The sequence below is a fragment of the Typha angustifolia genome, chromosome 10 (assembly GCF_048772165.1).
Source record: "Typha angustifolia cultivar Huaian chromosome 10, ASM4877216v1, whole genome shotgun sequence".
NCBI lineage: Eukaryota > Viridiplantae > Streptophyta > Magnoliopsida > Poales > Typhaceae > Typha > Typha angustifolia.
Genome location: NC_133248.1, coordinates 1,523,204 through 1,546,688, shown reverse-complemented (window position 1 = coordinate 1,546,688; position 23,485 = coordinate 1,523,204). Strand labels below are relative to the sequence as shown.

Here is a 23,485-nt window from a genome sequence, read left to right as displayed (position 1 = left end):
TTGGATATTAAGGCAGCATTCGGTTTATCCATAAGGAATACTTATTTATAGATTAAATCTCTTTTAAATATATTTTATAAGTAAACACTCTTCGTCTATATATATTGGTTTGTTCTTATGAAATTTTTTTCATGGTCATTTTCTTTTCTTTTTGTGAAAATTTTGGTCTTACTACTATTACTACCTATTATGAGGGTATTTTTTAGTCTTTCCATTTTAAAATGATCTTATTTACCATACTTATTATACTTATTTAGAATATAGAAACTAAACATAGATTCATATAAGTTAATTATTACAGTTTTATTCACATTTTATAACCAAATAACAATATGTAAGTAAAATTATAAAAAATACCTTATTTGTATTTAAGATATGTGAGTAAAACTTATCCTTAAAAGATTTTACACACAAACTAAACAAGCCTTAAAAGTTTGTACTTCTTATTAATACTAAGGTGGTTGACTTTATAGATTGTATAGTTACTCTTTCTAACTTTAAATTTTAGAGTTAGATATATTTTACCATCTTTTAAGGTTAAACACATGAATTACTCACATAATATGAGCCCAAATTGAAACAATTTTTGTTCAAACTATACTAAGGAAATAAAATACATTTGACCTTTGATCTCAATTGTACTTGAAGATATCCTTGAGGGTACACCAAGAATTATTCTTTGCACAAACTTTTATTTAGCATCCTATCTTGTTTGAATTATTCTGTTTGAAATTTTGTCTGCTCACTGTTCCTAAATCAAACAATGTATCTTCTTCTCTTCTTCTTTTTTAAATGTTTATCTCCACTAAATTTGGCTAGCTTAGCATATTTTGATAATTAAACAAAGTTATTTTGTTAATTTTGAATGTAAATGCTTGCCAAAGTTTAAACATAGTTGTTCTCCCAAAATTTATTATTATTCATACGCTGGAATAGAGAATATTCAATTACTTTTAAAAAATTTATCTTAACCTTAGAAGATTTACTCAATGATACAAAGTTATTAAGCATCTATAATAATTAAAATTAGCTCATCTAATTACAATTGATTGCTAAGAAAACTAATATTCGAATGATAAATATTCATACGATAAAATATGAGTAATAATAAATATAAAAGAGATGTTTTAATTAAGCTTGTGTACATTATTTTGTCTTCTCAAAAGATTTGGGTACATGATTTGACTATCTAATCATCAACTATCCCCCCCTTTGAATTAGAACAATTATGTTCTAATATATATTAAAGTTCTAGGAAGTTCTTAGAATCTAGGCTGTAGAGAATCATCATCTTGTTCTTCCTCTCTCTCCCCTCTTTCTTACTTGTGGTTCAAATTGAGTCATGGATTCTACTCCATGAACCACCCAATTAATACCTTCTAGTAAGTGAACAACTCTATGTTTAACTCAAAGGCCACAATTACATGAAATTAGTGGCCCCTTTAATTAGTGGAATCAATCACTATGATAATTAATGATTAAATGAAAGGAAGGAAAGAATAAAAATCTTTTATGACCACAATATGTTTCTAGTAGCTTGAATAGATGACTAAAGTAATTTTTTTATTACTGTTAGAGGACAAAACTAAAGTATGATTTAAGCATTTCGAAGAATAGCCGGTGAGTTAATATGGTATTAGAATTAGAGATCTTCGAACCCTCGACGTACCATGTAAAATAATATAGAATAGAACAAGATAATTTTTTATTTATTAAATCTATAAAAAAATATGATATTATTGAAGATTATAAGACAAGTACTAAATTAAAATATAAAAATGTCATCCATTAGGTATCAATTATGATATTATTAATTCGAACATTAAGATGGATAGAAAAATCTCGACCCTCTGATAGCAAAATTTGGCGGTTTCACACGAATCTTGATGCCTCGTTCATGATCCAGTCACTCTCACACTTCCGTCCGCGAACTCAAACAAAGACACGGAAACAATCCAATCCCTTGAGGCCACGTCAACCTCTTGGTAAAATATAAACCAAGGCTTTTTTTTTTTATTTAGAAGATCTGAAACCCTAACCGTAGTGTCCCCCCAAAACCCCGTCGCCTTTCCTTTCGGTCCTCTTCGTCGGACTTCTCCCTTCGATTTATCGAGGTAATTAGCTTCAAGGAAAGCTTTACTAGATGATCTTTGCGATGGGTATTTGTTTTGATTGCTCGCATAGTCTTCGTTATGAGCCCTTAAAGGCGTGAATTTTGGACATGCGAAGGGGTTTATGAAACACTAATATGGCCATTTTCCAGTGGTGATTGTTGATGTATTGGTTTCTATTGTTTATGTCTTGACTAGAAATTGGGGATTTATAACTGTTTCTGAGAATTCTATGTAAGAAATTTTTGTATTTATTATTTTATATGGATTGCAGTGTACAACTCTAACGCTTTTTTTATAGGTTATACTATGGCTAGCAATTAGGGGCAGCTATTGATTGAGATCAAAGTGGTCATATGTTAGATATCTCAGTTGTTTTGGTTGAGAAAGTGATATTTGGACATATATATTGACCTTTGCTTAATGGATGATAATTCATCTCTAACACATCTTGGAGTAGGAATAAGGTGAAAATTTAGTTCTTTTAGTGGGATATTTTAGTTCATAACTTCACCCGCCACCAGCCCCTAAATATTAAGTACTCAAATTCCCACATTTCTTAAGAACTTGTGAGTTTTCTCACCGAGTCTTCTGTAGAGTTCTTTTTCTAAATACTATTACCGAAATCTGGTTTTTGATTTGTTGGTTAGGCAGTTAATCCTTCAAATTATGTTATTGCTCCTTTGCTAAAGTTGGCTGGGTAGAGTAACACTCAACTAGACATTGTGTATGCATATTTCTTGCATGCTTAACATTTTTAGGAGCAGCTTGAATAAGTTGGGATTGCTTAAGTTGACCTGTATATGCTAAGCTTGATGGTTCGTCATTCACTTTGAACAGATTGCAGATAGTATTTAACTTTTTTTATTTCTCAGGCTAGTTTTTCCATGTGTACTTGTATACTATCAGGGTTTAGGTTTTAGATCCTTCAATTATAAGTGCATAAATGAGCATATTAAGCAGCTTTACTTCATAATTAGGTGTAGCATCTGTAGTTAGGCATAATGAACAGAATTATTGGTATATGTTTCTGCTTATTCCTCTTTATGTTGACGTTAACTAAAGCACTTATCATCTTATGTCCCACAATTCTTTCCTTTTTACAAACTCTGACAGGTTTTGTGGGAACTTTAGTGGAAGGTTGTGTCACTAATTAAGTTTCAATAAAGCAAGGGCTGCAATCTATTTGTCAAAAATTCTTTCCTTTTTACTTGGTGTAATGTGATCCTTATTTTGGTATCAAAATAGCATTGCACAATTAATAACATACGGTCACAATAGTGCGTTTCACACTCTTGCAGATGGATAGGGAGAGACTCATGAAGATGGCTGGTGCAGTTCGTACTGGTGGAAAAGGCAGCATGCGCAGGTTAGACGTTGTTCTTTATTTGTTAGCCTAATAATTTCTTCTATTATCTGAAAGAAGATGTATCTATGATGACCATACAAGAAGTATTTTAAGAATCTATTGAACCTATATTCTGTCAGTATATGATAGGCTCGGTTTTTCTATATCGAATAGAGTTTAATGCAAATCATTGTTGACTCTAGCTGGTTAAGAATCTTCATACTTTCCTAAAATGTGAAATATTTAGCGGTTTTCTGGATGTTAAATACGATTCGTATGATTTTTAATTATAAGTTGTCTTTTCTATATTTTTTTTTTTTTTGCTCTTTTTTAATAATTGGACAAGATGGTATATAATTGTGAGTAACAAATCTAGAGATTTTTGTAATAAAAGAGCATAAACATCTTTTGTTTTATTTGTTTAAAAGTTTTTATTATAGAGGATGGTGAGCCTCTGTTTACACTTGTTTATGTTTACATTCCATTTTTCAATTTAGAAAGAAGAAAGCAATTCATAAGACAGCAACCACAGATGATAAAAGGCTCCAGAGCACTTTGAAAAGAATTGGGGTGAATTCTATACCTGCTATTGAAGAGGTCAACATTTTCAAAGATGATCTTGTTATCCAGTTTCTGAATCCTAAAGGTTCGAACACATTCCACTTGCACAGTAACCCTTGAACTGCTGAACAGAATAAATTCCTTCTTTCTCTTACAAATTTTGTATACTTTACTTCCAGTGCAAGCTTCAATAGCTGCAAACACATGGGTGGTCACCGGTGCTCCACAGACAAAAAGTATGCACATATCCTTTACTTGAGTACAAATAGTAAACATTTACCAAGTATTTATTTGTTTTATAATTATGCTCTCCATTTACAGTTGCATTTCTGTAACTTAAGGTAATTATGAGATAATGAATCTCGCTAATAGGCTTTATAACAGACTCATAATGTCATATTGGGCAATTCTTCTTGCTTGTACCTTTGGTTGGACACCAGTGGACTTTTTATGTTATTAAAAATTCAAGGGGGAGAACGATCATCTTAAAAAAAATATATCTTTTTTCCCTCTTTTTTTGTTGGTGATTGATTTTCAAAGTATCAATTAATATCTTCCATATAATTTTGAGTCTCTTCTCCTTTCAAACTTTTCTAATCTGCACAATTTACTGGTGACAGAATTTGAGGATCTGCTTCCTGGGATCATTAACCAACTCGGTATGTCTCCCTTGTGAAATAATTGTAGTTAGTTTTGTTTGCTTATATTTGTGTATTGCATTTGAATTCGCTGTTGGTTTTATATGTTAAAGCATTATTCTTGTCTTACTTTTACAGCTTCACTTGACATGCATATGTCTAGTATCAATATACATTAAGATCGCTCCTTTGTTTTCTCAATTTTGCATTACAACTGTAGAATCTAACACTGATCAAGTCTCTGCTACTTTTCTGGTTATCTGTCTTTGTTTGTCTGGAAGAGATGAGCTACTAAATTGTGACTATTTCCTTTTAGGTCCTGACAACCTGGATAGCCTGAGGAAGCTTGCCGAGCAGTTCCAGAAGCAGGCACCTGCTGCTGGTGCTGGCAATACTCAGGAAGATGATGATGATGATGACGTCCCTGAGCTTGTCGCAGGAGAGACTTTCGAAGCAGCAGCAGATGAGACCAAATCTTCATAGTGCCCCAAAGTTTTGAGCTTTTTGTTGCACTTGCCTAACCTATCATCACTGGTTCACTTGTCATGTCCTGGTTAATCGGAGACCAGTCGCTTGAGTTTTAGCCTGAAAGATGCATGTTAGCCCTGCCTGCAGTCAGGTCTCCGATTGTTTAACGAGAAGTTGCCAAGGGTCCTGCTAGCATGGATAAATCCGTCGTTACTATTTTCTGCTTGTTATTTGTTTGTTGTCGTTGGATTCTGCAAAACCATTCCTTTTTTTCTTTGCTTTTCAGAAACTTGAGTGATCAACCAAGCATTTGTAACATTATAATCTGAAAATTGTCATATTTTCTCATTATCTTCTATGGCAGAGTGTTTTATAGATGGTGATGACCGAAATCATTAATAATGCTAATGATGTCATCAGTTATCGGTTTAGGGATTTCTGTCATTCTACAAGACTTGGTTATCATTGTTCTGAAAGAGACTATTGCAGGGTCCATCTTCAAAGGGTGATTATTCTGATAAGCAACTTTTTCTTGGTGCTAACTATTCCAATAAAAGGTTGTCACATTATGCTCAAGTCCTCCTTTTGTAAGTGCCAATAAAGATGCACTAATACTTGTCATTTGGTATTGGCAGAGATTAGCATCTATAAGCCAGTCCCTCTCAAGGGCTAGGGCTGTTGATCTTCTCTTTCCAGTCTCTTTCAAGGGTAGGGTAGACCCCAATCAGTTTGCCTTTCCTCAAAGACAATAGATAAAGTATTTGTTCTTCATTAACTTTCTCTGAAATATTTTGCAAGCAAATTGTTTATCTGACAGTAGGAAAGATAATGTGCACTCTGTGATCATTTATCTAGAATATTACCTTTTTCAATAGCAAATTTGAAGATGCTTCATACGACTGCTACTAGAAATGAGCATCATTATTGGTCAGCAAAAGGGCTGTTAGATCTGCAATCAATGATTCTCCTCACCACAGCTCAAAGTCTTAAATCATGCATGTTTGTATGTGAGTGTGTGATTGAGATTGCTAAACATAAACATGAGCATCTTAGTAATACTGGAATAAAGTCACAAAAGATTATGAAAAGCTATTCTTCCAATTATGAGAATCTATTTCAAAACCTTATATACTATTTCCATCCAAACAGCATCACATAAACTTTTATTGTCCATTAATTATATACTTCCATGCTCTCAAGCCTCATGATCATACAAGATTCAATTACTTGAGGCCTCATTACATTACTTCACTACTCCATGCAACTCATCACAGATTAAAATTTTCTTTAGTGAGTAGAACTTGTGCCTAGAGAGTTCACCCTGTGTAGACGACACTTGAACGATCTTGCGTTCGTCGCAGGGGCGCAAATGCACCTGCGAATCGCACCCTGGTCGCAGGCGGTGGCCAAATTCATCGACAAGCTTCTTCTCAGGCTTCGAGCCGATGGCATCACCTTCCTTTCTTCGACGGTGGCCACCGGAGTTGTAGACGCCATCTATACTTACACTAGAGTATGTAAAAAAAACTCTAAAGAGAAGAACAGAAAGAGAAGTGATCACAATTTCTTTTCTTTTTTTCTTTTGAGTATGAAATGTTTTCTGGTTAGATTGATACTGAGAAGAATCACAAACAAACAAACAAGCAACCAATATAAGTGAGAGGGGAAAGATTACGTTGTAGAACTTATGTACGTGATATAAAATTTAGTGCTAAAGAGAAGAAAAATGAATACAAATAAGATGTAATGCAAACGAGTTTAAATCCCCAATGGAGTTTAAATCCCCAATTAGAGAGAAAGACAGAGAGAGAGAGGTTGGCAAACTTACGAAATAAAAACTAATGGAGTTTAAATCCCCAAAACTTCATCAAACTGAGTTATAGAAGCTGAGGGGATTGTATTTGTAGTAGGCCATTGTACTGCACTACTCCAGCAGTGTCCCAGATCTTTATTTTTAATATTATTTTTTGTCCACCAACATTACCACTAATTATGATTAATCCTAAACAAATTGGATTCCTACCATTCAATTAACCAATCAATAACAATTAGCTGATTCCTACCATTCAATAACAATCCAACATTTAACCAAAAAATGAATTCTATTATGATAAAATGTGTATCAAAATTATAAGAAAATATATGCACTTAGTTTTATATACTAAATAAAAACTTTAATGCAATTAAATTGCAAAGATCTTTCATAATAATAAAATGATTGTCATGTTAGTTTATAATAATAAGTATAGTCTAAGAAATTCTTTTATATACTTTGAAAAAAATAATTCTTTATTTTTATATTTGATAAATTAGATCTAGTGGTAGGTCTAAAATTAAAAGAGATTTTAATAAAATATCATAATTACCACAGAAATGTTTGTAATTTAACTAATCATTATTAAAATTAAACTTAAATTAAAAATAAATTAAAATAGTTTTACCCAATAATAAAGGAAAAAATATTTATATGCGTTTATTAATTTTAATAATAATCTACTAGAAATATTATATTAATCATGAAAGAGTTAAAAAGATTTTAGTGGTAATTATAATATTTTAAAGAATGTAATAATAATAAATATTAAAGAAAAACAAACTGAGAATGTGGCCGGTGGATTGAGTGGGTGCTGACTCGGACACACGTGGTGGGGACGTGGTCGGTTTGTCTGTTCCGCCACGTGGACGACATTTTTAGATTATTACTTGTCTTTTATGTCCAAAATTAAATAAATAAAATAAAAAAATTCGGATTGCTTCCAAAAATTATGGAAAAAATAAATATTAAAAATACACCTACGTCTGAAATAATAGGAGTGAAAATTTTAAATATTTATGTTAATTTTTTATGTGGTTTATGCATTTGTTAATGCACCGGATGTAGAATTATGAGATTAGAAAAGATTTTAACACTCACCATCGGAAAAACTCTCCTAAAGAAAGAAAAAAGAAAGAAAGAGGATCAATTAATGCCTTTATAAGAGGTAACATAAAGCACATAGATGATAGATTTTAGCTTGAAATACTACTTTTTGTTTTAAATAACCCTATTGAAATATTTTTAGGTTAACTATCAAAAATATCTCATCTCGTCTCTCTTTTGTTAGGTTTTTTTTACTATTTCTATCCGTAAGTTACTGTGTGATGGTCTATGTGATGAAAATATAACATATTACCTCGCATATGCACGTGTAACTGTGTAAGTCACGGTGTGGGCTTATAACCTCACGTTATACTACAGTGCGAACTTATAATATTATATTAATATATAGTGTATTTCTATCTAGTGTATGATTATTTTATATAAAAAGTGTAAAGTTATTTTTCAAATGTGTGGACTTATAACCCTGCATTATCTCCAATGCCGGCTTATAACCCCGCATTATACTACACTGCTAATTTATAATCTTGCATTACATTATAGCACATAGTTATTGAATATATAGAGTATTTTAAGTCCACAGTTCTAATAAAAAATAATATTATTTTAGAAAAATAATATTTATTTCTACTACTCTAAAATATACTAAAAGATATTTTCAACGTTTAGTTTAAAATATCACCAATTTCTAATACAATTTTATTATTTTTTTAATAATTTAATATTAATTTTATGTCATATTAAAAATAATTATTACTTTTTATATTATTATTGAACTAAATATTAGTATTAACTCTTTTCTTTTAGTATTACAAATTAGAATAGTTATACTTTTTTCATACTTATTCCACAGGTGAACACAGTCTTAAGTTATTTTTAACCAACCAACAAGATTATTCATGAGTAGACAGGCTACTAGCAGAGTATTTTTGAAGCATTTTAAGCAAAATAATACAACCTTCATGACAAATATTTATAGTGTTTCAATGCTTGCCACCAAATAATATCAAGCCTGTCTCACCAACACCATTATTAGATCTGTACAAAAAGTAGACAACTTATTTCTCCACTTCAAATTTCCTCCTAGATAGGAGGAAAAAATATAACAAAACATATTACAGCATAGAATCATATCATTTGCATGCATACATATGATGCGACTGCAAAATTTTGGATACAACAAAAGGGCTAAGAATTTTAACATGCTACTCGTGAAGGAAAGAACATGCAGCAAAAGTACCATTTTATTGACCTTAAAGCCAAGAAAGGTGTCGACATAAGAGAGATTTTGTTGAGCTATATGTGGTAAGTCGAAAGACAACCAATAAATACTTCAAAATTGTGTATCTCAACACTTCTCCACAAACATTGAGGAGATATCTAGGCGACTTCTCTAAATCCTTATCCAATCTACAAAGTTGCAGATATATCACTAGAAAGTGGCATCTAAGAAGAGCAAATGAAAAAAATCAGCTAATGACTTTGGAGACGACGCCAGCCCCAACCGTCCTCCCTCCTTCCCTTAGAGCAAATCTTTGTCCTGCAAAGGTAAAGACACAGAAAAACAGAATGATTTAGCTAGTGTTTTCTAAATTGAAACTGACATCACATATAGTTGCCCTTCCTACACAATTTAGACAAGCAAGATAGTGGGGATCTTCAACTGAAGCAGTGTGAATTGACAATACAGGCAAAGTATATGCAGAAACAACACCATGTTGATGAAAATATGCCATGCTCTACGAAACTATTGTAAGGAAGACCACCAAATTGATGACAAAATGTCATGCTCTACCATGTTGATGACAATATGAGATTTTATAACAAGTGCAATTGTGCAAGCATTTGAGCATTAGTTCAATTTTTCTAATTCCATTTCTATAAAAAAAAGATGCCGGATCAGCTCCGAAAATGGATTTGAATGATATTGTAAATTCTAGAAAGCAATACCTGCTTCAAGAGGAACAGCTGATATCAATTCAAAAACTGCCGTCACATTGTCACCAGGCATCACCATCTTCACAGTTTCAGGCAATTCAACCTTTCCAGTAACATCTGCAGTCCTCATGTAGAACTGGGGTCTGTAATTTGAGAAGAAAGCAGTGTGGCGACCTCCTTCATCTTTTGTAAGAACATATATCTCTGCCTCAAATCTCTTATACGTCTTTAGAGAACCAGGTTTACATACCACCTATAATCATGGTAAGAGAAAGAAACAGAAAATGAAAATGAGAAACACTAGCTAAGCCTTTGCAAGAATCAGAAATCATAGGAATGGGGATGTGTCAAGAAAAGGATGAGGAATAGTCTAAGAGGATTGAAGGAATCAATAGAAAGTAAAGATCTCTATATTTAGTATGCAAAAAGAAAAGATGCTAGCTCTAAATTACAGCTATCTAAGTTGAAAGTTTGGTTCCTGGAGAAAGAGAAAGGTATGTCTTTTTAAATGACTTCACAAATTTGGAAAAAAAAGAATTCAATGGATTGGCACACCATTACTCTCAAAAGTGGTATATAGTCCTGTTCTTGCTGTATAGGAAGAACAGTAGAACTAAGTACTGCACAATAGGAGTACTATCTATATCTGATAACAAAAGATGAAGAAATACAAGCAATCCATGTCTCTAAGACCCAAACTGATTATGGAGAAACTGACCTGTCCACGTTGTACGTCTCCACGCTTTAGGCCACGAAGAAGAAGCCCCACATTATCACCAGCCTACATATTGCAAATAATTAAAGGAGGACCTTCATGCCTCAATAAATGAATGCAATGAGATAGTCCAAAATCCAGTTATACCTGTCCATTATCCAAGATCTTTTTGAACATCTCAACACCAGTAACAGTTGTCTTAATAGGACCACCCTGGCAGCAAGGAGATCTAAGGTTAGAACATCATAAGAACCAAAAATCATATGCACTTGCCTAAAGTTACTCATACTCTATATGTGTCTTGTTAAATACGGTGTCTTAGATTAACTGCATCTGCTTTATGTTACCTTCATGAAAATTGGCGAAGGTTACTAGTTACCTCTTAAAAGCCCTCTTACACACCTGAAACTCTTTAATCGAACACATGCTTGGATAGCTTATTAAATGTACAATAAATACAAGCATTTACCTTCTTGAATATACTTAATAGTTTTATGTTCCAATCTATAAGCAAGTATTCGACTATGAGTATGGTCAAATTTGTAGACCACACGGTCAAATTTGTAAAAGTAATTGTTGTGAGCAAAATTAGCACTGATAAAATCACAAAAAGGTACTGGTACCAACACATATGAAAGCTGAGACATACACTACTTCAGAGGAAGCAAATTAAGAATACCATATCTTTGTCTGAGAGAACTAGCGAACAAAGCAGACAATGGTCTGTAGACGTGCAGGCAATAATGGATGTGCATTTGCACTCTTTGAAATCATCATGTTCTGCAAAAGCATCTGTCGATAGCGCATGGTGAACTTAAATGAATCTTATACTCCGACATGCCCCGTCACATACAGGTCCATTACGTTATGACAGGGCAAGACGCGAATGTGAATTAAATAACTCATGTATTATTTTAAACAATTTTCCCCTAGTGTCATAAAGGCCTTATGGATTCAAACTCAGGAGCTCATGCTTTGTTACTATGTAAAGTAACCACATGCTTGGGCATACAGAGAACGTCAATTTATCCCATTTCCAGAAACAAGAACACATCAATATTTCCTTTGACACTAAGTAATTCAAAGGAATAAAGATGGATTTTTAAATAAGATCAATCTTGAAGTGCATCAAAAGTGACGTTCCGAAGTACACTCAGTCATTTATTAAATGCATTGCTGGAATATTATAATGCAGAATGTGATCAACAGCACTGAAAAATAGTAACCTCAAATTTATAACTTACTTGCATCAACCCCAAGATCTCAACGTCTTCTCCAGTTTTGATTGTTCCCTGTTCAACACGGCCTGTTACAACAGTTCCACGGCCCTGTAGTTCAAAAGCCATCAGAATTTGAAGACTAGACTATGAAAATTTTGTGGCAACATAAGTTACCATATTTCATCATGAGTTCAATACAATAATGTTAAATAAACAAGGAAAAGAAGTCAACACAAAATACAGAAAGAAATCAGTTTTCTGTAGCATATATGAGATTGGCATCTTCCATCATAGCCATCTTATTGCCACGAGCTAATCAATTCTCTGTTGTAAGTTGTAACTTCTGATAAGTCCTGTTAGATATTTGTAATATTCCTGCATAACCGTAAATTGTTTTTCTATAATATATAACCAAAAAGACTGACCTTATGAAATTGGCATCCCAAATAAGAGTGCAGGTCTACAAATTACCTCATTGGCTTTTCTATTTCACTACCTATTGTGATGTTTCTACTTTAGATAACTTCAAACAATATGCACTACGTGGTGCTTTGACTGCTTGAAAGCAGTGTTTTTTCCCTGACACAGGCACAAAAAGCGAAAGAATCACCCCCACTATATATATTCCACTTTCTGCTCCAATTGAATCCAATGTTATATATTCTACTTTTACACTAGTCCCTGCATGGAAAATTGACTTCTGGGTGCATGATACAAGGTGCTTTTCGGGCTACTGCACAATGACCACGTGAAGGAAGGGAACCATCAAGGTCTGCCCTATTAGAGTATTGAACCTTTAAACCACTGGGAATGAAACCAGAACCATTTCAGATGTTTAAGACTGAAAAAAGTGCTTGTAAACAATAAATGTGGCATTTTGAGTAAAAAGTGTTCATGTATGTGTTCTATATCATCACCATTTTACAGTAACTGTGCTGCAATGGAGGACAAGATACACCACCTTCCATCAAATCATAGTACTCAACATTCATTGATGTTGCATCCCTCATGATCATTGATCAGTAATCATCCTCTCAAGGTAGAATCAGAATGATTACCCAAGTACTATTGTATAATACTTCTAAGAATTTCTAATGTTGATCATTTAAGCCATGTAATGTACATGTCCGTAGTTAAAAAAAGAACTAGTTGAGCAACCAAATTTTTTATGCAACAAAAGGTAGTCTAAATCTAATCACCTGAATTGAGAAAACATCTTCAATTGGCATCAAGAAGGGTTTATCAAGTTGCCGGATTGGATCTGGAATGTACTCATCAACTGCATCCATTAATTTCAAAATTGCCTTCTTCCCAATCTCTTCATTTGTGCCCTGTAAGGCAGATAAAGCTGAACCCCGAATGATTGGAATTTCATCACCAGGAAACTTGTAGAAAGTTAATAGCTCTGCAAAAAAGAAAAAAAGGGGGCTCTTTTCACCCGTGCTTCTGTAGAATATCGAACTGTTCCAAACAATGACCAGTAAAAGAGGATAATGAGTCCTTTGACAAAAACAAAGGAAACTCATAGGAACCTACCACGGAGCTCCATCTCTACAAGTTCTAGCAACTCCGGATCATCAACAGCATCAACCTTATTTAGAAAGCATACAAGTGATGGCACACCAACCTACAAATCAGAAGCGAGAAAGATGATCTGGTTTATAGTGCCAACAATATAGATACCTTTTACAGTACAATAAATTGATAAACCTAGCTAAAGAGTTGAAATTAAAATTATTTACCTGGCGCGCAAGCAGGATATGTTCCTTTGTTTGCGGCATTGGTCCATCTGGCGCAGATACAACGAGAATGCCACCATCCATTTGAGCAGCCCCAGTAATCATGTTCTAAATTTCACCAAAATTAATCATGTTACAACACAATAGAGAATCACTTCCCACTAAAGCAAATCTGGTTAAACAAACATATATAAGTCCAATTTCATCTTTCTGAAAACAAAAGCCTGCATACAGTTACCAATCATACTTATGGAATACTAAGATCCTAAAGTATTTCAAAAACTCACTAAACAGAATTTCTTAGTCATGTACCTATTTAAAAAGAACAAAGCACAATTACATGAAATTATCTATCTTACAAAGACATACATGAGCAAGCATAAGCAATTTGGAAGGGACCTATTCAGGAACAGATCAAACTCTCTACTAGACCATCTACTTCCAGAAGAACCTACCATTATAATACCCATAGATGGAATAGAGCTATTCAAAGCAAAGAGGGTTTTCCATGATGCACCAAGTGCATTTTCCCAAGGGTGTCTCCACTAGATCATCTACTTCCTATAGAACCTACCACTGTAATACCTGTAGAAGGGGATAAGGCTACACAAAGCAAAGAGAGTTTTCCATGATGCGCCAGGTTCCATGCATTTCCCCAGTGACCTAAAGTTCCTCCACTATACTATAGTACGAGATCACCTCCCTCCCCTTCGAATAAATGGCTTCTCTGCTATATGCTTTTGTCAAAATATACTAAGATTGAACAACGGCATTAATAAAACGATTATAGGCATTCAAAAAAAATACATAGCTCAAAGTCCTTGCATGAGGATTCACATCACGCAGATACTATTACTGGCAACATTATATCACACATAAAACAATTTTGGTCAAGATAGACAGATGAGAGACGATGCTTCATACTTACATTCTAGTCATACACACAAAAAGTACAAAATTTGCTCAGGTAATACATTACCATTTTAATAACTTACTTTCACATAATCAGCATGTCCCGGGCAATCTACATGAGCATAGTGCCTCTTGGCAGTCTCATACTCCACATGTGCCTGCAAATCAGGGGAAATTTTCCATACACATCACAAAGAGACCAACTTGACACTGTAGTAGAAAGATTTAATTGCAATGAAAAGGAATAAAATCGCAACTGTTGCAATAGTAATTCCTCTAGCTTTCTCCTCTGGGGCCTTGTCAATCTCATCAAAAGCAACTGCCTTGGCCTTCCCCTCTTCAGCTAGAACCTGGCGTAACAGAATAAACATATGTAGTTCTTTAGATCAAGCATATATGCCAATGCATTGTCCTTTAATCACTAAATATTAATGAACTTGCACTCAATAAAGTTATAGCAATAATAGAAAGATTTGCAAGGTGCACATGACCAGCTTGAAGTATTAAATTTGTTCAGTTACACCACCTTTGTAATTGCAGCTGTTAGAGTAGTTTTCCCATGATCGACATGGCCAATGGTTCCAACATTTACGTGAGGCTTCCTAAGACAAGGAAAAAAAGCTCACGATAAGTACGTATACAATTGCTCAACCGTGTCCTTAAGATGACAACAAAAGCACAAGTATTTGCACTTCAAAACTCAATTAATCTATAGAACAGCGTAATTGACCAGAATAATCCAACATCCACCAAACTAAAACCATCAATTAACTCTTTGTCATAGTCAACCAAAGTAGAGAGAGTGAGTGAACTAAACATAAAAAGACTTATACAAACGTTTGAAAGAACCACTAGAACTAATTCCTTAAGGGAAAACAAAAGAGTCTTTCCAACGGTAATCATCTACTGATTAGAAAAGTTGAGAAATAAATCGCTTTTATATGCAGATCAGGTTCACAAATGTGCACATAAAATGATGCAAGGAACGAGATAAGAAGGGCATTTGGATTTACGTGCGAGTGAAGGTGGCCATCGATCTCCTCCACCAAACCCCGGCTTCGAAGCAATTCCCCACATTTGCGCCGACCAAAGTGTGCGCCTCCGGAGAGAAGACCGGGCTCGAGATCGCTCCGCGACAACTCGAGTAAGACAGAAGAGACGAAGAGGAGGAGAAGGGGAGGAGGCGCCTGGAATTAGGGTTTCTGAGCGCGAACGAAGCGGCCATGGCCGACCAGGTGGAGGTGCAGAGAGGGGTAGGAAGCGCGATTAGGGTTTTCTTTTTAGGAGGAGGGATCTAGCGGAGAAATGGAAGGGCGAGGGTTTTTACGGGGTTTTGGAGCCGCAAGAACCCAAATGTGGCTCTTTTTAGTCTTTTATGAGGAAGGTGGTCTTATGCGTTAGTTAGGGCTGCAGCTGCAAACGGATTGGGGATTTAGGGTTTACTCGGGTTCGCCTCCCAATTAATGGATCCGATTTTCCTTTTTTTTTTTATCTAATAATTATGTTAAATAAGAGTCCAACCCTATTCGAGGTTGGATTGAAATTAGTTTCAAGCCTTAATTGATCAGATTCAATTCGAGCATATCCAAATCTATTTAAAATCAAGCTTAATTCAAGCTCAAATTAAGCTCGTTTTAAATCTAGCTCGAATCAAACTTAAATCAAATCTCGGATGTTCTACACTAAATAAAATTAAACCAAAATATTTAATCAAATTTAAATTGTTTTATTATTTACTATGTGTATTAATAAATGATAGTAAATATATAGTGAAATATATTTTTGTAGCAATGCTCTTTGTTGAGATAGCAAGCTCAAGATCCATTCATTTGATGGGTGAAATAGAGATAGCTGGATTCAATCTCGATTCACACCTTTGCATGAAATTAATTGATTTAGGAGTTCCAGCTCTCACATTAGCTTACTTGGAATTTGACTTTTACTCAGATTGTGAAATACTTTCCCTTTCCTCATCCTTCTCTCTCTATTAGGAATTATTTAGTCTTCTAAAAGCCTCTAGTTTTAATGTTTAATTATAGAAAATAAATTAAAGGAATGACTAAGTTGACTTATTTTTTTCTTCTAAAGCGTAGAGTCGCTTTATTAAAATCGGTCATTTTATTGAACTCAATTTTCTATCTGCTAATTTATTAAACACACTCTTAATTTAACTCAGACTTGCAACAACACTCTCTTTTGGACACTTTTGAAGCTCATGCTGTGGTTTTAAATAGCCCACATGTTTATAGTTTCAGATCAGCCCTGCCATTGATTCAAAAGAATAAAGTATCTAAAAGCTTCACCTCTAGGAGATAAGAGTAGATGAAGTATAAAGTTTTCCCTTGAAAAGTGTTTTCCACAACTTTGCTTCAATGTTGATCCAAAAAGCTGAGCCAAACTACTTTCTGGAAAAAATAATTCTGAGCAGCTTTCCAATGTATAATGATTTATTTTTGATATCTGGACTAATAAACATGTATCAGCATTCAGCAGGATCAAAATAATTGTCTACAAAAGCGCCTTTCTGAAAGTTCTTTTGTTTCACTGAGTATATTCGTATATCTTTACAGAATCTGGTATGATAAACAATAAAATAACTGCAGGTTTAGGAGTTGTGCTGCATCTCGCAACGGTATATGAGTGAGTAGTACATTTAACAACTATTTTCGTTGAAGAAAGAATGAATTGTGTGATCTGAGAGCTACCAGCTCCAAAATTCTCAAGTGGAGAATCCACCAACAGATTATGATCCTTACCGACTGAAACAGAAAATGAAATCATTTGAGTGTCAGTAGAGGTTGACAGAAACGGGAGAGGTAGAAGATACAGGAACTCGGGTAAAAGAAAAGCAATAGATGCGTACCTTCTTGACAAGTACTGATTCAGTCGAAGTGTTCACTGCATGCAAATGATACAGAACATGTTCACTCACCGCAAGCAGTTGCCCTGATATAATCCCATGTTGTCAAGTTCAGCCCCAATTGTGAAACAAGATTATACAACATAACTCAAATGGCTTGAAGCACGAAAGAAGCAAGAAATAAAATATTCATCAAACAGAACTTCATAATGCAGCTTTAAGGGGTTTTCTTTTTTCACATAATAGCCATATCCATACAGAACAATGAGATTATCCATCACTTGCAACCTAAATGTGTTTTACTTTTGCTCCCTAAGAGACAGTAAGCTTACAAAAGCATATCTGGCTGAGTTTCAAGATAAGCTACTCCAACAAAATGCTAGAATAGACTTATGGAGAATTTTACCTAGTTGATAAGACTTTAAGAGATACAAAGAATGCGAGTCTCATAAAGATATTTATCCTCATGGGTCATGGAAAACCAATCTGCATATCTTGGGTAAGCCCCAGACAAGTGTGAACACAAGTGCTTCAGGTGCCAACTTTCCGTACTGGGATCGAGTATCCAATTAACCCTGGAATAGACTGATATTATAATAATCCATAATGGGCATTCCATGATCCATCATGGTACAAAAGATTATATTACACGAACCAACATCTGATCACCAACCATTTCTGTATTAGATAATTAGATCTTTAAACCATGATTCAACTATCGAACAGTCCACACTACTAAATAAATGCAAATAACTCAAGTAGTATTTCTCATTCCTTTTTCTTCTTTTTTTTTCGGTGATAACTCAAGTAATTTTTCAGATCATATGGCTCTAGAGGAAGGTATATGCTTTATAATATCTTTACGGTTCATGGCAACCTGGTATGATGGTATATGCTTTATAATATCTTTACATTTTACTGGCTTAAAACCATGACTGATGACTGAGTATAAATAATTTGCTGCTTTCTAAAGCTGAAAACAAATCTAACTTAATCATGTGCTGCTTGCTACAGCTGAAAACCAATCGAACTAAATCAGTGGAAAAGAAGTATACAGGATGCCAAATCATGCAGTATTCTTCTGCATCTACGTGAACAAAATCTAAAGCTGCCAAAGTGACCTAACACAGTTAAAACTCTTTTTCCTGTTAGTAGTACTGATTCTTCAATCTCTATTTAGAACAAGTAGCTTCAAAATTGACCACCAAGTGTTTTATTATGTCATTCAAATGAGAACAAGCAGAACTGGAGTCTGCAGTCTAGTTTTGCTAAGAAATGGTTAGGAAGGCAAAAGGTATTATATGATTATCAACATTTTATGAGAATATACATAAAGATACAAATCATACAACAATGCAAACTGAATATTATCAATACAAGACTACATATTAAGGCTCTGTAACTTTGGTTAGTTATTATCAGGAATCCACCATTGTGATGGTAACTGGTAAGGTTCCAATTCAGTCAAAAATTTCTACAAAAGTATTGTTAAGAAAAAGCATTGTCAACCAATAAATCAAACGAGTGAGCTGATTTATAATTGGGTTGTAGATGACAAATGAATTAGGGTTTCAATAAGACAGTATTTTTCATCCAAACATGCACCTGTCATACAGTAACTAGGATCAATATATCCAGATTCCCAATTAATGGCAAGTGATGGTCATGCATTATACAATACCCCAATTCTCCCTTTTTCCACTACAATCATCAGGCATAAAAAGCCAGTGTTGATGCCACAAGGAGTAGTCATTCTCTCTATCAATATCTAAGCATTTTGGTAAGAATATGTCCTTGAGTCCTTGACATGTTGAAATATGAACCATGATAGAACTGTGGCTACTTAAATATATCTCAATGAGAATTGCAATAGAAGTTAAAATAAACAAGCAGTCGACTAAGTATGCAGGCCTTGAAGAAGTGACCATCCAATAAGGAATATCAGATGTATTTGTTTTATGCCTTCTTCCTATGGGAGGTTAATAGTAGAGAAGGTTGCACAGTCAACAATAGAAGTAATGAAATAAGCTTTTCATTTCTGTAAGTAAGCAAGATAAGGGACCAAAACATAAAGTATAGCGCTTCAGTAAATTGTTTCAGACTTGTATTATAGAGGTTAGAGAAGCACATGAATCCCATCAATTGTTGGTCTAATGATCCTGTATTCTAGCTTCTTTACTCCTTACTAAATTTATATTTTGAAAGCAGCTGTTTGATTATTATTTTAATGATATAAGGAAACTTCATTTCCTTTCCATGCATCTCCTGATATCCTTTCGGTGAGTACTAATCATCCAAAGCTTAGGGAAAGCTAGTATCATAGACTAAGCCGATAGTTGTAAGAATAAGAGACTCCTACAACTAGCTTTCACAAGATGTAACCTAATATTTAAGCTCATGTTCCTACGCCTTATTACACTACACTGCTTTCGAGTTTTGAGTGATAGTTTTATAATAATGTTCATACTCTAACGTCTAAATGGTTGAGGTTGTTAAAGTCATATGACAGAATTTACTAACTTCTGACATGACTAAACAACACCACCTGAATCATGTGAATGCACAAAATATCAAGTTGGTTGCACCCCAGATGTGTTTTACTTTCACTCTCTAAGAGACAGTAAGCTTGCAAAAGCATATCCGAGTTTCAAGATAAGCTACTCCAACAAAATACTAGAACAGACTTATAGCGAATTTTTACCTAGTTAATAAGAGATAAAAAGAATGCAAGTCTCATGAAGATATTTATCCTCATGGATCATGGAAACCAAATCTGCATATCTTGGGTAAGCCCCAGACAAGTGTGAGCACAAGTGCTTCACAGGTGCCAACTTTCTATACTGGGATCGAGTATCTTATGAATCCTGGGATAGACTGATGTTATACTAATCCATAATGGAGATTCCATTATCCATCATGGTACAAAAGATTATGTTATTCAAACCAACATCTGATGACCAACCATTTATGTATTAGATATTTAGATCTTCAAACCTTGATTCAACTATCGAACAATCCACACTACTAAATGGTTGCAAATAACTCAAGTAGTATTACTTCTTCCTTTTTTTTTGTGAGAACTCATGTAATATTTCAGATCATATGGCTCTAGAGGAAGGTGTTTGTTCTGAAAACGCTGGTATTGTTGAGGTATTATTTTGTATTTATAGTGTCTGAATATCTTAAATCTATGACACAGGAATCTAAATTTGGATGGAAAAACAGAATCCATATCATATACCAATAAGACTAGCATATGTATCAGACTTAGAAGTTTTGAATATGTATACATATTCCACTTCAAGCTCAAAATACATATCATGGCAGCTTAGAATATCTAGTCTGGAAGGATAATGTCCAACCTTGTTCTACTTCCAGTTAACCCAATTGTCCCAAATATTCATACATGAAGGTGGTATTATGAACAATGAGTGAACATGAATTATCTATTAGATTATATGCATCTTGATGCTAACAAATCTAATCTAAAGTTAAAGGATAATGGCATATGGCAAATGAAGCCTCTCCAACCAAAAAATAACCAATGAACTTAGGTATTGACAAACCTAATGGAAGAAGATAATACATAAAGACAAATATAAAATTCACAGGGAAACCCTGAGAAGTCATTAGACTTACACAGAAGCGCTTGCACCAAGAGTAGAAGAGCAAGTAGAGAACTTAAAGCTCAAAATTACCTAAATGCATTTCATCTAAAAGGTATTTGAAAAGCCTGAAATATTGGAGGAAGCAACCTTAATGAATTGGAACGATGATGAATTTTCACAAGCTCTACTTCTACAATTCATATTTTTCTCAGTCCACTTATATCTTTCGGACAACTTTTTGTTGCTTACAATGTTGTGACAAAGGATATTTACTCTGAATCTAGAGAGAAATGGTGCTTATTTCTTCATGCTCAATAGGTGAAGTGGCACAATTTGCAGAGAAAATAATGGCAGATGAAGAGAAGCATACTAACCCTGAAGATTCACCCGGTCCAGATGCTGGATCAAAAGTTTTATAATGTGGCTGTAGATTCAATGTCGTATGTTGTTTGGATGAAGCTATAGGATTTAAGCCACTTGCTTTGTCAATGTCTTGATAGAGACACACGCTCCTGATCTTTGCCTCTAGAAGGGTAAGGGATGCATCTAATCTTACTATTCTCCTGAACAAGTCATCCAAATTGGTCAGCCACCACAAACAAAAGTATACAAAATGGTAAAGTAATCATAAAGCAATTGTCTAGTTTCGACATTTAATTTTCAGCCAGTACAGTGTGCATTTCTTTTTAAAGCCTAGAAAGTTATGTTTTTATCGATCATGAGCCTGTAGGCTATAGACTAGATGAAAGACTAGCTCTCTCTAATATATATATTGAAGAACTATGCCGACAGTCTCAAAAAATGGGCACCCAGGTCTTGTACATATAACAGTTTGATAGGAAATCTACCAAATTTCATTCTTAATATCTATAGGATAATCCAACTCATGACTGCCGTCATGTGTTGATAAATCGCAATGTGGTGGCTTAAGTGCGTGTTTTACTTAGCAATCCAATTAAGATAATTAGCACGACTACTGAAATGGGAGATTTAATGGCATATCCTCTGGCAACTTGCACCGTGAACTTTCTTCATGATGTAATATGCATATTTAGATGGAAAGTTTACACCTTTTGCTTTCAATCTCAATTAAATACAACTTACAGTGTGGAAGATTAATCAACAAGAGGAATAAATGCAATTTTTTGGTAAAAAAAAAAAAGGAGTAAGCGATTCATTTGGTAGCTCTCAAGGAATAACTATCTTCAAATGCTTTACTACCCATGAAAGAGCTAAAGAAACCATTAGAGTAATACAACTAAAATCGGATGGTGTAGCAGATAGAGGAGTCGGTGATACCTGTGGAGGTGGGCGAGCTTGTCTTCGCAAAGGGCGGAGAAGGAATTAAGGAACCGAGCGGTGTTGGCGATGAATATATTGACCTGCTTGTGGTAAGATTTGTCTCCAATAAGAAGAAAAAAAAATCGGAGATGGAGGGGGAAATTACAAAGTGAAGAAGAAGAGATAGAGAGGTACGGACGAGATAGAGAGTTCTCTGGTCGGAGATCGAGAGGGCTTCCGCTTCCTCTCCTTCGCCGGCTTCTTGCGGTGGTGGTGGTGATTGGAACTGGAAGAAAGGAGGGGGAATGCCAGGGCTTCTTCCAGGACCCGCAGATGATCTCCGGGGAAGCATCACCTAATCTTAAACTCTAACCTAACCACTGAGAAGAAAGGGACGCAGGGAGGGAAGAGGAGGGACGCTTTAGAAAAACTTGGAATCGAATTTCTTTTTTATTTTTTTTTATTTTCCCAAATTATGGATAATTTAACTCCGCTTTATTCCTTTTTTTTATTTTTTATTTTTGGTAGTCAAGTTTTTAGGAATAAATGATGAAGAATTGTAGCACAAAAGAAGTTCCAATTTTCTTTTTAATAAAACCATTTATCGAAGGATAAAGGCATCAGAATTAGTCACAGTATTAAGGAATCTCCTGATTTCTGTCTATTTGAGTTGGTAGATTTTCTTGAGTTTTTAACTAAACTAGCTTTTTTTTTAATTTATTTTTAGCGAAATAAATTACCCCCTCATACTTCTCAACTAATAGGCTTTCTATTTCTAAGTAAAAAGTGTTAATCTTTGTTGGATACTAAAACATTCAAAGTTTGATGTATATAAATTTATTTAAATTTATTTTTTTAATAGTTAAAAAAATAATTATCAGGATTTAAACCCCCCATTTGATAATAATTTTAAAAGATAATCTATTTTGATAAAATAAAATAAAAAAACCTCTGTGGGATGTCAGGTGGACACCCACTGTAATTTTGTGCCTTTGTTTTTAATATCAAATTTACGTATAGCTTATTTTTCTCATAAATGTAAAAAAATAAAAGGAGCTAGAAATTTAAGTTGATATTTAATCACTATAAACCAGTGGTCCATTTTCTGATTTGATATTCGGAACTAGAACTGCATTGTGGCAGTTCTAAGATCGCATGAAAAATAAGCTACAAAAGATTTGAATTTATGACCTCAGTTTATATAAACT

The 23,485-nt window shown here is 34.2% G+C and overlaps 3 protein-coding genes across 3 annotated transcripts; 1 reads left to right on the top strand and 2 right to left on the bottom strand.

Moving 5' to 3' along the window:
* Positions 1-2,020: 2,020 nt before the first annotated feature.
* LOC140769352 (nascent polypeptide-associated complex subunit beta-like) lies at positions 2,021-5,482 on the top strand. The gene is made up of 6 exons (XM_073110027.1): positions 2,021-2,114; positions 3,413-3,480; positions 3,957-4,105; positions 4,200-4,256; positions 4,641-4,679; positions 4,975-5,482. Exons 2-6 carry the CDS (start codon positions 3,413-3,415, stop codon positions 5,139-5,141), a joined length of 480 nt encoding a protein of 159 aa, XP_072966128.1. The 5' UTR covers positions 2,021-2,114; the 3' UTR covers positions 5,142-5,482.
* Positions 5,483-9,230: 3,748 nt separating this feature from the next.
* LOC140769182 (elongation factor Tu, mitochondrial) lies at positions 9,231-15,892 on the bottom strand. The gene is made up of 12 exons (XM_073109793.1): positions 15,542-15,892; positions 15,055-15,130; positions 14,786-14,878; positions 14,612-14,686; positions 13,620-13,724; positions 13,414-13,504; positions 13,077-13,282; positions 11,902-11,985; positions 10,805-10,870; positions 10,661-10,723; positions 9,955-10,195; positions 9,231-9,544 (listed from the first exon to the last, which is right to left on the bottom strand). Exons 1-12 carry the CDS (start codon positions 15,751-15,753, stop codon positions 9,474-9,476), a joined length of 1,383 nt encoding a protein of 460 aa, XP_072965894.1. The 5' UTR covers positions 15,754-15,892; the 3' UTR covers positions 9,231-9,473.
* A 1,069-nt stretch (positions 15,893-16,961) lies between these two features.
* LOC140768021 (uncharacterized) lies at positions 16,962-22,665 on the bottom strand. Its single transcript, XM_073108092.1, has 5 exons — positions 22,477-22,665; positions 22,296-22,378; positions 21,371-21,559; positions 17,392-17,474; positions 16,962-17,287 (listed from the first exon to the last, which is right to left on the bottom strand). Exons 1-4 carry the CDS (start codon positions 22,627-22,629, stop codon positions 17,453-17,455), a joined length of 447 nt encoding a protein of 148 aa, XP_072964193.1. The 5' UTR covers positions 22,630-22,665; the 3' UTR covers positions 16,962-17,287; positions 17,392-17,452.
* Between the last annotated feature and the right edge of the window lie 820 nt (positions 22,666-23,485).